The sequence below is a fragment of the Vulpes vulpes genome, chromosome 15 (genome assembly GCF_048418805.1).
Source record: "Vulpes vulpes isolate BD-2025 chromosome 15, VulVul3, whole genome shotgun sequence".
NCBI classification, from domain to species: domain Eukaryota; kingdom Metazoa; phylum Chordata; class Mammalia; order Carnivora; family Canidae; genus Vulpes; species Vulpes vulpes.
In genome coordinates, this window is record NC_132794.1 from 88,390,087 (window position 1) to 88,405,734 (window position 15,648).

Here is a 15,648-nt window from a genome sequence, read left to right on the forward strand (position 1 = left end):
TCCAGTTTGCTCTCAGGCACCCATTAGGAGGAATAGTAGCCAGGTTTTGCTCCAGCTCTGGTGATCATTGGGGCAGACCTGGGACAGATAGCCAGCCCCCACAACCTGGCTTGAGTTGTGGGTTCTGTTGATCTTTTTGTGATTTGGTAGGTGGGGAGCAGTCACTACCCTGGCAGACTTTGAACTGGTCCTGGTTTCTGGGTTCTTCAGGATCTTCAGGATTTGTAGTTGTTGACCTGCTGGCCCTCGGAACTAAAGCCAAACAAAAACTCCATTTTCATGCCCTTACCTCCATGGAACCTTCGAGGCACCCGTTTTGAGAGGCCCTGGCTCCAGCATCTATCCTATAGCTGGTGGCTGGTCCTGAGATCACAGTAACACCTACGTTTATTGAGCACTGTGCCAGGCAACATGCTGAGCATGTTGTTTTTACTTAAACCTCACGGCAATCCCAAAGCTAGATTCTATTATTAACTCCATTTAACCAATGAGTAAAATAGAGGCCTGGAGAAGTTAAGTAATCTGCCCAAGGTCACGTAACTAGTAAGCCATGGAGCCAGGGTGTGAATCGTGCCACAGGTACTTGTAGAGGCCTTATCAGAGAAACTTTGGGTGAACACACATCCTTGGCTGTCACCCTCCCCTCTGTTCTACCTTGCCCCCACTAGCTTACCCCCACTTGCCCCAGGATCTTCAGAGCCACTGAGCTAATGAGAGTGGCCTGCCCATCCTGAACCCTAGCAAAGTAGGCTCAGCCTCCAGGGGAACAGAGGCAGCCTTGTGGCAGGAGCACCCCCCACCCCAGCACCATCCCCCCTTGGTTGGGTCTGTTTCAACACCCCAGAGCAGCACATTGCATTCTCTGGCACAGCTGGGGGTTGGGGATTCCGGATTCCCCACCCAGCTGCCTGTTGGCTGCCTGTTTTCTTCAGGGCCCCAGCAGAGCCTGCTGTCTGTGCTCCGATACTGGGTCCCAGCCACATGCATTCCAGCAGCAACCACCCCCCACGTTGGATTTCCCAAGGAGTGAACTTTAGCCAGGATTACAGCCGACTAAACAGTTGTGGGTTGTGAGCTTCCTTTGTGGGGCTCAAGAGCCTCAAATCTGATGAGGCTGAGAGGGGAGGAGGGGTCGGGTAGGCTGCTTTGGGTCAGGAGAAAAGCTGCTGTCTGAGGCTGGCTCCTCTGCTACTGTCAGGGCCCTTGGAGTGGGATCTGAGGAGGGCTCCCAGAAATCTTCCTCTGAGGGTGGCAGAGGCATTGCTGTCTGTATCCCACCCCTACTTGGCGTCACCCCCTGCAAGCAGTAGTATAGTGGTTAAGAGCCTGGGGTCAAATCCTGGCACCACTACTATGTACAAGCTGTGTGTCCTTCAATAAGTTCATTGACCTCTCTGAACCTCAGCTTTCTCATTAAAATGCTGATAATAATACTAACCTCAAAGGGCTGTTGGCAGATTAAATTAGAATATCAGAGTGAGAGGTGCCTGGGTGGCTCAGTTGGTTGAGCATCTGACTCTTGATTTTTGGCTCAGGTCATGACCTCAGGGTTGTGAGATCAAGCCCTGAGTTGGACTCTGCGCTCAGTGCAGGGTCTGCTTGAGGATTCTCTCTCCCTCTCACTCTCTGCCCCTCCCCACTCATGTGGGTGCGCACGTACACTTTCTCTCTCAAATAAATAAAATCTTTCTTTTTTTTAATAAAATATTTTATTTATTTTTTTTAATTTTTATTTATTTATGATAGTCACAGAGAGATAGAGAGAGAGAGAGGCAGAGACACAGGCAGAGACACAGGCAGAGGGAGAAGCAGGCTCCATGCACCAGGAGCCCGGCGTGGGATTCAATCCCGGGTCTCCAGGATTGCGCCCTGGGCCAAAGGCAGGCGCCAAACCGCGGCGCCACCCAGGGATCCCTAATAAAATATTTTAAACAAAGAAAAAAAAAAAGAATACCAGAGTGCTTAGAGTAGTGCGTGTCATCTAGCATGGGCTTGATATTTATTGATTACTAGTGTTATTATATGTCTTCTCCCTTCTACTGGCTTACATACCCCCCCAGGAGTGTATTTTCTGAAGTAAAATGCCAAAGGTAGGTTCTGACCTCCTGAAAGTAGCAACTCTGGGTTTTAGGTGAGATGTTCCTGTCTTCTTTCTGCCTTAACAAATCAGGAATGTACTGAGTACCTGTTATGTGCGGGCACCATGCTAAGCCAGATCAAGGCCTTTGATTAGTAAAAATATTAATTATCATTTAATGAATATCTTCTAAATGCTGGGCACTAGTTCCAGGAACTTTTCTTGTGTTTCCCCACTTACCACTCAGCCACTCTGTGAATAGACATTATTACTCCATTTTATAGTTAGGCAGTGTCCCTAATGTCACATGGTCACTAAGTCACAGGATTGGAACCTAAAACTGGGCCCTACTACCTCTTTTCATGTGATCCTGAGTATTTTTTTAAAATATGTATTTATTTTTAGAGGAGGTGGGTGAGTCGGGGGAGGGGCAGAGACAGAGGGGAAGAAGCAGACTCCCAGCTGGATGCGGATCCCGATGACCCTGAGATCATGACCTGAGCCGGAATGAAGAGTCAGATGCTTAACTGACTGAGCCACCCAGGCACCCTTGATCCTGAATATTTAGCATCCTGCCCAAAATCCTTCCTGTTCTTTATCAGAACTCTGATTTTGTACCCAACTGAAACACTTGACTTCCTTTACTCCTTTGCAACTAGGGGTGGCCATGTGACTTAGTTCTGGCCGGTGAGCTAAAAGTGGAAATCTACCAGGTGGGACTTGTTGGGAAATTACTGTTTTCCTGATCAAAAGGGCCAGAGGCAGCTGACATGCTGTTTTTGCTCCCCTTCTCTGCCTTGCTGCCTGGAATGTGGTTGAGAAGTGGTGAGGAGGAGGCACTGTTTGTAACCACAAGAACAGAAGCCATCCTCTGACCAAATGAGTCTGGGACGTGGACCTCCCACCTGTCCATCTCCAGACCTCTCGTATGGGGATGCCCTCGTTTCTTGAGGTTTCTGTCAGATGTAGTCATTCACTGACACACAGCCCAGATGCTCCCTGGGCAGCACCACCTGTCTCTTCAGACAGGCCAGTGGGGAGCGTGTTGTGACCACAGGAAATGAAGGGTGGGCCTAGGCCTTGTGAGGCCTCCCCTGGTTTGGGGAAGGATTCTTCTTGGTCCTAGGGAGGAGACTGCTGGGGGCTCTGACAATAGATGCTGGGGAACAGAGCTGATACATAGAGCATGACCCCTGTGTCGGTGGGTGGGTGAGGAGCGTCTTGCCGGGCTTCCCGGGATGGGTTAAGGGAGCCTCTCCCCCGCCTTCTCCATCTCACTGGCTGCCAGCACCTGACAGAGGTCAGTATTGTGCTCCCGCCAGAAGTAGCTTGAGTCCTGTGTGTTCAGTGGAAAAATAATCCTGGGCCCTGGTTGACCATAGAAGTGTCCGTAAATATTTGGTTGGGGTAGGAGGCTGGGAGACAAGGGGCAGATTCAGGGAGCTGGTCGGCTGGGCAGGCTTTGGGTGAGGGTGGGTGGGCGGCAGTGGCTTCCTCAGAGTTGAGAAACAAGCAGGCCTCTGCTGCTCCTGACCTGTGGTGAGGCCACCTGACTGCCCAGGGAGGTGATTTATGGGCAGGCTGTCAGACCACCTGTTAGTTCACAATTGGCCCCACAGCAGAATTTGGACCCTTTTGCCTTCTTCATTTCTCTATGGCATCCTGCTTCTCTGAGAGCCCTGGAAGCCGAGTGCTCACAAGGGAATGCGGCTGCATTGTCTTGGAGGAACAGGAAGCCTCGACCAGACTTGGTAGCTAGACTCTCACTATTGAGGAAAGCTGCTCTGGGGGTGTCCCCAGCCCCTGCTCTGGATACATCTGCCTTTTCCCTCAGCATCTGATGACAAACTCCAAGTCTCTTTCCTGGTGCCACCCCTTCCAAATGCTGGTCATCTGAGTGCAGGAACCTGTTGCCTCCCTTTCGAGCTTCCTCCCCTCCCTGCCCCATTCTGCTCCAGGTAGCAGCACCATCTGCTCTGAGCTCGCTGAAGAAGTCCTCAGTTAGAATAGCCACTTCCTGCCCTGCATGCTGGACTGAGATCCTTCCAGCTGAGTTCCCCTCAGCCCCTCCCCCTCCTCCTGCCTCAGATCAAGGTCTTCAACCCAGGCTGCACACCACCCCAGGGAGCATATAGAGATTCAGATTTCTGAGCACCCTCCAGAGATTCTGATTTAATTGCTTAAGTGGGGCCCCCCATTTTGCAAAAGCTCTCTAGATGATTTGAAGGTTTATGTGTTAAAATGCAGATTCTGAACAGCAGGCCTGGGGTGGGGCCTGAGCATTTGTGTTTCTCACCAGCTCTAGGCGATGCTGCTCCTCTGGTCCCTGTGGCACTTGCCTACACCATTATCCCCACCCAGTTCGGACCAGTGCAGGGGGTGGGGAATGGGGGTGGAGGGGATGGGGCCGTGGAGGGGGTGGAGAGTGTGTGTGTGTGTGTGTGTGTGTGTGTGTGTGTAGAGTGTCAAAGGGGTAGGAATTGACTTGTGTATAGGCCCTTGGCTCTTCAGAGTAGTGCCCAGTGGTCCAGCCTTCTTGGGATCTGAGGAGCAGGTATTTCTGGGGACGTGCTTCAGGACTGTGGAGCCTTTTGACCCTGGGAGCAGACGGGGGATCTTGGTGTCTCTCTCCTTCTTTGGGAAAAAAAGGACGGTTATCTCCCTTCCTCACTTAGTGCTGGGGAAGAGCAGGGTGATCCTCACTTTGTGCTCTCGGGATCCTACAAGAACATGGGTGTTGCTCTTAGGCATTCCAAGTATGTCTGTGTGGACAGGCTGTGGGTTATGACAAGGGCCTCTTTCTAAAAGTCTCTTCTGAACCTCCCTCTCCCCACCTTTGGGGACCAGCTGACAAATAACCTAGTCAAAACCAACTGTTGTTTTCTTTGATTTAATTAAAAACTTAAAAAAAAATTAGAAACCAGACCTTGCCTGCATCAGATCTAGTACTTGTGGCCTTGCAACGGTGGTGATAATTTACTCATCAGGGTAACAGGGACATATGGAGGCTGAGGAACAAACTCCAAAAAGCGGCCTCTGGGAGGGGGTTTGGGCTGGGGAAGGTGGAGAACTGTGGCTGGAGGGTGCTGTGACCCTAATGCCTCTCCTCTGGGGGGGGACTCTGATGACACAAGTGGGCAGTGGAGGTAAGGAACTGTCCCCCCAAATAGCTCAGCCTAATACTGAGACTTTCCTCTTTAAGGCAAGGCTTCATCACCGACAAAGGGGAGCAGACGCCATGGTCTACTCCGGAAACTACCTCCTCGGGCTGCTCAGAGCCCCTCCATGCTTCTCGCTCTCTCCTCCACCTACTTTCTGAAACCCTGGAGTTCCTTCCCAAATGAGAAAGCCCTGCTTTCTAAAAGAAGTCCCCAAGGACCCAGAACCCCTCAGTTAAGAGCAGCTCAGGCTCCATGCCCATTCCTTAGGACCTGTGCTGGTAATAGCTCTGCATGGGACCACTCAGGCAGGGGCTGGGTCAGCCTGGGAAGAGGGGTGAGGCCAAGTGGGCAGAAAGAGAGAGAGTGCCTCAGGGGTGGAGAGAGGGCAAGGCACAGCTGGCTGCATGAGGCAGGGAGGCGCACCCTTTAGTGGGGTTCAGCGGCCCCATAGAAGAAGGGGTAGTAGAGGGAGCAGGGATATGAGAACATGAATTTGACTGCGAACTTCATCTCCTTATTCTTTTTGTCCCAGCGGTAGACGGCCATAAGCAGCAGCTGTCCGTCCACCTTGCGGCCCATGACCAGGAAGCTGCCAGCCAGGCTGTCCAGCTGTGGGCAGGGGCAGCTAGCACCGTTCTTCATGTGCAGCACGAGCCTCTTGGTGTCCTTGCGCTTCAGGGGGCCAGGCTTGAGTAGCTTCTTCTTTTTCTGGGCTCCAATCAGCTTCCGGTCCCCATTCTCTATCTTGATCTCCTTGATGCGCATCTTAACCACTGTGTGTGTGCACACATGTGGAGGGGGTAAACAGAGGGACAATGTGAGAGTGGGCAGGTGTGCTCAGGATGCTGGTGGGCCTCCAGTGAGTGCTTGTGCCTGAAGCTCCAAGCCTAGGCCTTGGGGAGGTGGGCTTATATGGGTACATTTTCATATTTTTGAAGCTTTTATCATGTGCAGGACTTGCACTGACATTCTCATGCTTCATCTTTGAGGTGGGAGGGAAATGAGGTTTGGAGAGGGGGTGACCTGTCAGACTTGTAGAGCCTAAAGTGAACCAAGGTCTAACACCCCAGAGCCCATGCCTTTCCAGGATACCACAGGCAGGGTGGGGAGCACCTGATGGGGAGTGGAGCAGGGCATTGGGTTCCCCAGGGAGGGAAATGCTTCAGGTGGAGATGACCCACTGAAGGGGTGGTTTGGTGGGGAGAGGTCCTTGTGACGGAGGCTGGACTTCATGATCCCTGGGGCTGCTTCTAAATGAGATTTCTGGCTGTGTGTGTGTGTGTGTGTGTGTGCGCGCGTGTGCGTGTAGCAGTGGTGGGCTGGCAAATGTTTGACAGCTGGCCCCGGGGAGAGAGGTACTCTGTAGCATGTGCTGGTTTCCATGGGGTAACTCCCCCACCACCCCTCACCCTGCGCGCGCACACACACACACCATGGCCTACTGGATTGAGAAGCATGCACACAACCATCTTTTGTGATCTGTGTAAGACTACAGTATATGGGTGAGAGTGTGATGTTTAGTGCTGTGTATTTTATGTATGAGAGTGTGTCTGTGGTGTTTTTGGAGTGTGAATATAGGGGTGAGGGAGGTGGTTAAAGTCTAGAAAGTGGTAGGGGTGACTGACCATCCCAGGATGGCTGTAGGGAGCCTAATAAGTTATGGGTTGGGAGTCTAGAGCTGGAGGGGACTCACTTAGGCTAGTCTACCCCTTCTTCAGGCCTCTGGACCCCCATCTCTGTGAGCTACCAGGGAGATGCCAGAGGATGACTGTTCACCCAGGGAAGGAAATTGTTATAAAATTTCTTTCTTTCTCTCTCTTGGGCAGAGGCATACACACACCTTACAATAGTAGTATTCTCTTTCCAAGCAGACTAATGACATAAAAGACTCAAGTAAGGATTTCATTGCTCTCTGTTTTTTCAGAAAGGGAGGCTAATACACAAAACAGTGTTCCACTTGGCAAAGGCCACATGCTGGGTCGTGTGGTCCTGACTAGACTTGGCTCACTGTCCCAGGAATGGAGAGGTTCCAGGATGAAGCTCCCCTGGCCAGAGGTGCCCAGGGATGAGGGTGCTGCACTTCCATCCTGGGGCCCAGCTCTTTCCCTGATGCCCCTGTCCATCTCCAGGCTTAGCTTGCTTTTCCTGAAGAGGATCCAGCCCTAGAGGCCCCTCTGTGGGCAGGTGCCAAGGGAGGGCTACAGGAGCCTTGGCCAGGAGTGGTTTTGGGGCCCACAGACCATGGCCTTGAGGGGCTTCTGAAGCCCCTGGGATGATCTGCAGAATGAGGTACATTTCTTTGGGGAGAGGTTCAGGGTCATAATTAGACTCTAAAAGGGACCTGTGATGCAAACAGTGTTAGTATTCACTAAGATAGTTGTGGACACGTGTGTTTGTGTGTGTGTGTGTGTGTGTGTGTGTGTCAAGGAGGAGAGGAATTGGGGCAGCGGCCACGTGGGCCCCACACTCACCGAAGTCGCTGGAACACATCTGCTCCATGAGGCCATCGGCACTATGCTCCATCTCACACTGGGTGCAGATCTTGGTCACTGAAGAGGGAAGCAGGGGTGGGGTTGAGGGAGGCTGATGAGGGAATCAGAGTCCAAAAAAGCCACTCGAGTACAGGCTTATCCCACTGATGAGCCACCTCCCCCTGTCAAGCCTCCACTCTCATCAGAAAATAGGATGATGGTAATGATGCTCACTGAGGAGTTGTGAGGTCCAAAAGAGACAAGGTTGCAGTGGCACCTTGCAGTAGGCACAATTGCTCCATGACCCTGGCAACTGCCACTATGATGTGCGTTGTCTTCCAAACTTCGTTTCATTTAATCCCCAGCCTATGAAGTAGGTATTATTCTTATTAAAGAAAAGAAGACTGAGGCCCAGAATGGCTACTCAAGTCTGCAAAACTATTGTGAACTGAGCTTAGAACTCAGCATTTGTGACTCCTGGGCTAGTGCTGAGATGGGGGTATCTGCAGGGTTTTTCTAGGAACACAGGGTCCAGACAGTTGGGGAAACAAGTGACTCTGGCAGGGCAGAGGCTGTGGTAAGCTGAGGAGCATCCTCCTCTACGGTGGGCAGCTTAGCATTACCAGAACTTTTGATTTTTTCAAGGGAAGCCCAAGCTCTTTAATTTTTATGTGAAATATTCTCAGTTTTATTGTGGCCACACAAACACTTCAGGGTGCCTCTGGTTCTCTGCCACCACATCTGCTCTCTGTCCTCTGTCTCTGCCTCCAGGTGGGTGCCACATCACAGGGGAAAGTGGGCTTCAGAGAGGTCAGAAGCATGAGGGCAGGGTGAGGGGGGATTCCGAGCCCGAGCCCAGGACTTCCCTTCCCTGCTGTCGAGGCTGTTAATCCATGGCTTCCAAGAGAACCAGAAAAGGAACCATGCTGGGATCCCTGCTAGGGGCTGTGCTCTCTCTCCTTGAGCTGGCTCTCTCTCCCCTGCTTCCTGGTCCCATTTCCAACCCACGAACAGGGGTGTTTCCCTTCTCTCAACACTCCCCAGTCAACAGGACCCCTACCCAACTGACTCTCAGGAGGGACATGGGAGTGTAGGATCAAGGGCTGTGTGGATGAGGTTCGCCCTGAGGAGGTGGGTAGGGTATGGTGGAGTCCAGTTGCTTTTGGGGGGCTGGATGAGATAGAAAATGGGAAAGCAGTGCAGCCTCTTGGGGGAGTCCCAGCATCAGGGGCTCCTTAGACTCTCGAATTAACTGCCCAAACAAAGCCCTTCTGCTCACTGCCACTGTTTTATTCTCCTGTCTGGTGCCCAGCCCAGGCTTACTCTGGAAGGAGTTTGGCATTTGGGGCAGGGTTGGGGGCTGCACAGTGAAGGGAAGCTGAGGCCAGGGAGGAATTAGGGGAAATGGGACTCGGGGTGGGTGGGAGGTGGCACTTAGGATCTCACAGGGTTCTGGAACCTGAGCTCATTTCCTATATTACTTCTGGAAAAAGTGAGGTTCAAAGTTAAGCGACAACTAAGGAGCCTGGTAAGCTGCTCTTCTGCACTGAACTTTACCTGAAGGTCTCCCAACTGGGGGATTTTGGGAAGAGAGTACAAGAAATTCGGGTTCCCAGGTACAGAAAATGGGATGAGTGTGTGTGTGTGTGTGTGTGGAACCATAGCCCAGGAGTGCACTTAGCTCACAATTTTTACACTATATCCCTTCCATAGGCTCCCCTCCCCTCTCAGGTTGTCAACATGGGGTGGTGGTGATGCTTGTTTTGGTGCCCTGGGGTCCAGAGCTGTGGTGGAGGTGACTGGGCCTGGGCATTCTTGGGCTGAGAGAGGCCATAAGACATTTATGAGGATGCCTCAGAATGGGGGGAGGGGGACAGCATTGGGGCTACCCAGGGATTCCAGCGTCTTGGGAAGGTCAGCGCTGCGAGGGGCGCTAGGGGCATCATTGGGAACGAAGCTGGAATGCGTGGAACCAGTGAGCCTGTCCAGAGCTGCGAGAAGGCCCTACTCTGGGAGTTTGTGGGGAGGCTGGCAGGCTGGCAGCGGGGGGTGCAATTCCCGGGCATGCATGCAGGGCTGCGTAAAGGCGTGTGTGTGTGTGTGTGTGTGTGTGTGTGTGTGTGTGTGTGTGTGTGTGTAAGGGGGTGGCACCTCCGCGGGGCCCCGCAGAGCAGTGCTAAGGGCCCAGCTCTCGCGGGCGCCCGGGGGCTGGCGGCGGCGGCGCTACCTGGAGGCGCGGTGGCAGGCAGGTGTCCGAACTGCATGGCGATGCAGAGGTCGTTGTCCAGGGGGAACTTGTGGCAGTGCAGCATCTCGGGCCAGGGGAAGCCGTAGGCCTCCATGAGCGGCGCGCAGCCGGCGCGCACGGCCTCGCACAGCGAGCGGCACGGGTAGATGGGCCGGTCGAGGCAGACGGGCGCGAAGAGCGAGCAGAGGAAGACCTGCGTGTCCGAGTGGCAGCGCTTGGCCAGCAGCGGCAGCCAGCTGCTCGCCTGCTGCTTCACCTCGGCCAGGCTCTCGTGCTCCAGCAGGTTGGGCAGCCGCATGCGCTTGTAGCCCACCGTGTGGCAGAGCGGCAGGTCGGCGGGGATGTCGAGGCACTGCGGCGGCTTGGAGTACGAGCGCCCGTGCAGCGGCTCCGCCTGCCAGCCGTAGTAGTCGTACTCCTCGGCGCCCGCCGGCGCCCCGTGCAGCGCCCCCAGCAGCAGCGCCAGCGCGGCCGCCCGCGCGCCCCCCGCCGGCCCCCGCATGGCACGCGGCGTCCCCAGCGGCCCCGCTCCCCCGCTCCCCCGCCGCCGCCGCCGCCGAGGTGGCCCGAGTGCCCGCAGCCTGCGCTCCGCTCCCGGGCGCGCCGACTGATCCTGGCACCTCCCACCCGGGGCTCGCCCCGGCCTCGCCTCGCCGCGCGCCCCAGCCAATCTCCGGCCGCCCGGCCCCCGGCCCAGGCGCCGAGGCGAGGTGGAGCCCCCTCGGCCCCTCCCGCCGCCTCGCGCGCCCCGCCCCGCCCCGCCCCGCCCCGCCCCGCCCCGCGCACCCACTCCCCGGCCTCGGCGCGGGGCTCCCTCACCTCCCTGGGCGTTTCCCCGCCGACCGCCTTCTCCATCCTTCTCCTTATCTCCCTCCGCCACAGCCTCTCCTGTTCCTTTTCTCACTCACTCCACTTGCTTATCTGTCGTCTCGGCCTTTCCCCTCCGCTCTGCTTTCTCTTCCCTGACACCTCGGCTCTCCCTTCCCCTGGCCGCCCACACCCGCCTGCTCCAGGAGGGCAGGGCTTCGCCCGTCCGTCTGTCCGTCTGCAAGCATGTGTTTGAGCTCCTGCCTGGTTCCGGCACGGTGCTGGCTGCCGGGGAATCAGAGATGGATCTGACCCAGGAACCACCCCCCCACCTCCAGGGACACCCTAGCCTAGTGGGGCCAAGGTAATCATAACTGCGCTCAGGGAGCTCCAAGTGCCTGTGGACACTGCACAGCACCTCACTGCCTTATCGCCTACTATTTCTATTGATAGCTAATACTTCTTGGGTACTAACTGCACCCGAGCGTTCTAACTGTATTTCAGCATTCTCACAGTATTGCTGTAATAAGACGAATGGGTACTGTTATTATCTTCACTTTACAGATAAAGGTACCCAGGCAAAGAGAGGAGTTAAGTGAGGATAGGGGCCAGGACTTGACCCCTGGTGGTCTGGTTCCAGAGTCAGAAACAAGGTACAACCAGGAGGTCTGGATTCTGAGCCTACAGGCTTGCTGGCTTTGGGGGCCTTCAATCACATAGCTAATAGGTGAGGGAGCCAGGATTTGAATCCAGGTTTGAGTTTCAAAGGCCAGGGCTTAACTACTCTGCCCTAAGATAAATTCCAACCCAGGACAGGAAAGGCTGTGGAAGAGGAAGAAACTGATGATGTACAGGGAGGCATCAGGGAGGAGGCCTTCAAGAACCCCATGATTGGGATCTTTTCCTTCTGCCTGAACCCTGCCTTCCATTGGCTTTCCTGTGGGAGGAGCTTTGGAGAAATGCTTGAGGGTTGGGGAGCTACTTCTTGAGAGCCTGACCTGAGACCTGACCTCCTCTGTCCTTGGTGGGGAGGTCCCCTGGGGAGGTGTCTTGCAGGAGGGCTTGGGGCACTCCAGGGGCTGGATCTGCACTTGCCCCCCTCTGCTTCTGCCCTTATACTTCCTATCCCCTACCATCCTGAATGTTTCCAAGTCTCCTGTCTCTTCATGGATCTGTCCTTGCAGTGGTAGTAGAGAGAGGTGAGGCTCCACTCTTCTTAATATTCTGCAGACACACATGAAGCACCTACTCTGTACAAGGCTTGAGGTGTAGTATACATGTCACATATAAGGATCCCGAAATGCAGAAGATATAGTCTCTGCTCCAATTCGATCTAGTGTGAGAAAAAGACCAAAGGCAGGGCAGAGGAAACAGAGGACATTTAGTAGACAGAGCCCCACGTGGGTTCCGGCGAAAGAGCTTGAAGGGGTTCTAGGGATGACCCGCCAGAAGGTAAAGGACCACTCCCTGTGGGACCAGGCAGTGGAATGTAGTAATGGTGCAAGAGCCTGAGCTTTGTGGACAAAGCCAAGTTGAAGTCTAAGTGATGTTGGGCAAGTATTTAGCCATTCTGACCATCCATTTTCTTGTTTGTAAAATGGGACGTTCTCAACAGTTATTGTGAGAGGCAAACAAAATGCTGCATGAAAAGAAAGCCCCCTGCATAGTGCCACACATAATAGCACCTAGGAATGTAAGATGTCTAAGGGATGTATGACTTCAGGGTAAAAATGTGATGTGTGTTCTGAGAGGTCTCTTGGGTACCTTGGCCCTGGCTGTGGTTTGGGACTCCGAGCAATAGTTCTGTTCCCTGTGCTCCAGCTTACCCTTACTCTGCTGCAGGCTTGGCAGGGCTTCTGTGCTCCAGGGCAGGTGTGGTCTTGTGCACAGGCAGGTGGTGATGGCGCTCCCCAGGTGAAGCGCAGGGTGCTGGCTCCCTAGGCAGCTGGTTAGCCCGTGCTGGCCTTGGCGTCCCAGTGCCCGGCCTGGACAACAGGAGGCATTGTTCCTGTTGCTGGTTATGTAGAACTGTCTAAAAGCCAGGTGAGTCTGTACCTGCCACTCCTAAGGGCAGAGGCGCCAGGCTGAAACTCCCCTGGAAGGGGAGGATGGGCAGTTTTTACCTGACAACTCTGCCTTGTGGACCCCCGAGGCTCCCTGACAGGATGAGATTAAGGAGGAAAGGCCTTCACAGGAATGAAGCCCAGGTGGGGGCTGTGCCATGGGGCACAGAAGATCTCCCCCTGCGGCCAGGTCAGTGGATTACATTAGCTCTGTGGCCCCGGCAGGGAGGAGGGTGCACACATGTGCTGCCGCTTCCTGATGAGGCCGTTCCAGGGCCTAGGCAGCTGTGTGGAACACCTGGCATGCTGGGCATCTGTCCATCTTGGAACCTCTGCAGTCTATCCAGGTGTACATTTCCCTTAGCTGATGGAAGGGACCATTTGTTAAAAAAAAAAAAACAATAACAACAATGTGTACTTGTGCTTTGTTGTGTGTGTTTGTCCTATATAGGTACCTCTTAGATCAACCTTGCTAATTATGTTATACAGTCTTACATTTTCCTGCCTTTTTATGGCCTACTTTAGTGATTCTCCAAGTGTGCTCTCCTGAGGGTTCTCAAGTCCTTTTCAGGGAGTCTGCAAGGTCAAAACTGTATCCAGTTCAAAGATTCACTCTAAGTACAAGATAGACCATTGGATCTTAAGGTAACAGTAAGAAGAGTTTATTGGTATAGATTCAGGTTCTTTTTTTTTTTTTTTTTTTTTTTTTTAGATTCAGGTTCTAAAGTACAACTAGCATTTAAGGAATGGTCATATGGCAATTTTTTTTTGATAGTATCAAAGAAGAATATCTAAAATGTCTCAAAAGGCTGTTAAAATATTCTCATTTGCAGCTACATTTCTGTTGAGGCCAAATTTTCTTCATATAAAACAACACGTAACAACCGATTGAGTGCAGAAGGAAATATGGAAATCTATTAAGCCAGATGTGAGATTTGCAAAAATGAAGACAAGTGCCACTTTTTTCACTATTTTTTTTTGCTTTGTAAAATATAATTATTTTTCACAGAATTTGTTATTTATCTTAACATATAATGGGTTTATTTTTGTTGCTTTAAATGAATTAATTAAATTTTGCTTATTAATAAAATTTTAAACATGGTAAATAGGAGGTGTACATATAAACAAAAGGTCTTTAATCTAAAAACCTAATTTTTAAAGGTGTAAAGGGTTCCTGAGACCAGAAAGTTTAAGAACTGCTGATTTACTTATTCTATTGTTTCTTTTCTTCCTTTCTTTCAAAAAGTAATTCCTATACACATTGTGGGGCTGGAACTCACAACCCCAAAATCAAGAGTCGCATGTTCTACTGCCTGAGCCAGCCATGTGCCCCTATTCTATTCATTTCTGACTGAAGTATATAAGATCTACTTTGACTGTGGGTTTACAATTTTTTCCTTTTTTTTTTTTGGAATCAGTTTTGCTCTATTTACTCTGAAGCTATGTTGTTAGGAGCATAAAGTTTCATGACCATTATATGTTCTGGTTGGATTATAATTTCTATCTGTATGAAATAGCCTTCTTCATTCCTTTTAATGCTTTGGTTTCGGGAGTAATCATTCCAGGAACCAACGTTTAACTAGAACCTGCTGTGGGCCAGGCATACACACGAAGTAGTCTCAGTCCCTGTCCATGTGGAGAACAGGGACACACAAAGGCAATGTAGTAAGGCAGGGGGAGTCCAGGCTTTGCTTCAGACTGAATGAAGGTAAATTCTGGCCACTTGCTAGTTGTGTATGTCCTTGGACATATGTCTGTTGAGTTTTGAACCTTAATTTCTTCATGTGTAGAATGAGGTGAAGACGATGTATTTAGTGGATGTTAGTGAAGACCTATGGAGGCAAGGGTAGAGGGGAGCAGCCAGCAGAGTGCCTGGCATATGGCGGCTCTGTGATTAGTACTATAATGGAGCCATGAGTGGGAGATCTGCCCCATTTGTGGCTCCTTACAAGCACTCACCCCCTCCCCCGGAGAGGCAGTGCCTGGCAGTGGGAAGTGTACCAGCTTGGATTCAGGAGATCTCAGTTGTGTGTTTCCAACTTCATAACATGTCCCCACACCCTGAGTGTTTGTTTCCTCATCTGTGAGGTGAGGAGGACCGCCTCTGCCTTACATTCTCCATGGGGTCATCTTGAGGATCAAGTGAAATCGGGAAGAGGAAGGAAGTTGAGAAGATGATGGAGGGGAGGCCGATTTGGTGCTGGCCCAAGGCGGGGCATCTCTGGTCCCAGCCTGTGAGGAAGTTCTGCCAGCATAGGCTTGCCGCCTCCGAGGAGGGTTGGGATGCCCAAAGGCATGAGACAGAATCTTGTCCTTACTTTAGAGTCTTTGGGAATTACCTGCCATTTACGATCTCTGTGTTCCCCGCCGGGATACCTGTCTTCATAGCAGTGGCTGCTGAGTACTCAGCAAAAAGTCCAACCTGAGTGGCCTGTGTAGTTAAGAGAACTCTTAGAGCTAGCAGGGACCCATTGCTGCTGCCCTCCAGTGTCTCCCATCCCCGGCCATTGTCTGCAGGAGGAAACTAGAACTTGGCCTTCCTCTCAGTCCAGTACTCTTAACTACTACAGCTACAGCACTGGTTTACTTTCCATCATTTAGCTTTGTTGACTGCAAAGTCAGCATGTTGCAGAGGTCCCCGCTCTCCAGAGCCTTCCTGCTGTGCAGCCTGTGCTCCAGGAAGCAATTCAGGAGGGCCTGCTTAGGATCTCTGGGTGCCCTGGTAGCAGTAGGTTCCTGCTGGTAGAGGGGGTGGATTCACGGTCACTGAATCAAGAGGCTAGGGAGGCAAGTTGCATGACCCTGGACACTGGCAGGCACA

General features: G+C 52.4%; 1 protein-coding gene across 1 annotated transcript; it reads right to left on the bottom strand.

Annotated features, from left to right (window-relative positions):
- Nucleotides 1-4,953: 4,953 nt before the first annotated feature.
- SFRP5 (secreted frizzled related protein 5) lies at nucleotides 4,954-10,582 on the bottom strand. The gene is made up of 3 exons (XM_025987529.2): nucleotides 9,937-10,582; nucleotides 7,710-7,787; nucleotides 4,954-6,011 (listed from the first exon to the last, which is right to left on the bottom strand). Exons 1-3 carry the CDS (start codon nucleotides 10,457-10,459, stop codon nucleotides 5,665-5,667), a joined length of 948 nt encoding a protein of 315 aa, XP_025843314.2. The 5' UTR covers nucleotides 10,460-10,582; the 3' UTR covers nucleotides 4,954-5,664.
- Nucleotides 10,583-15,648: the final 5,066 nt, after the last annotated feature.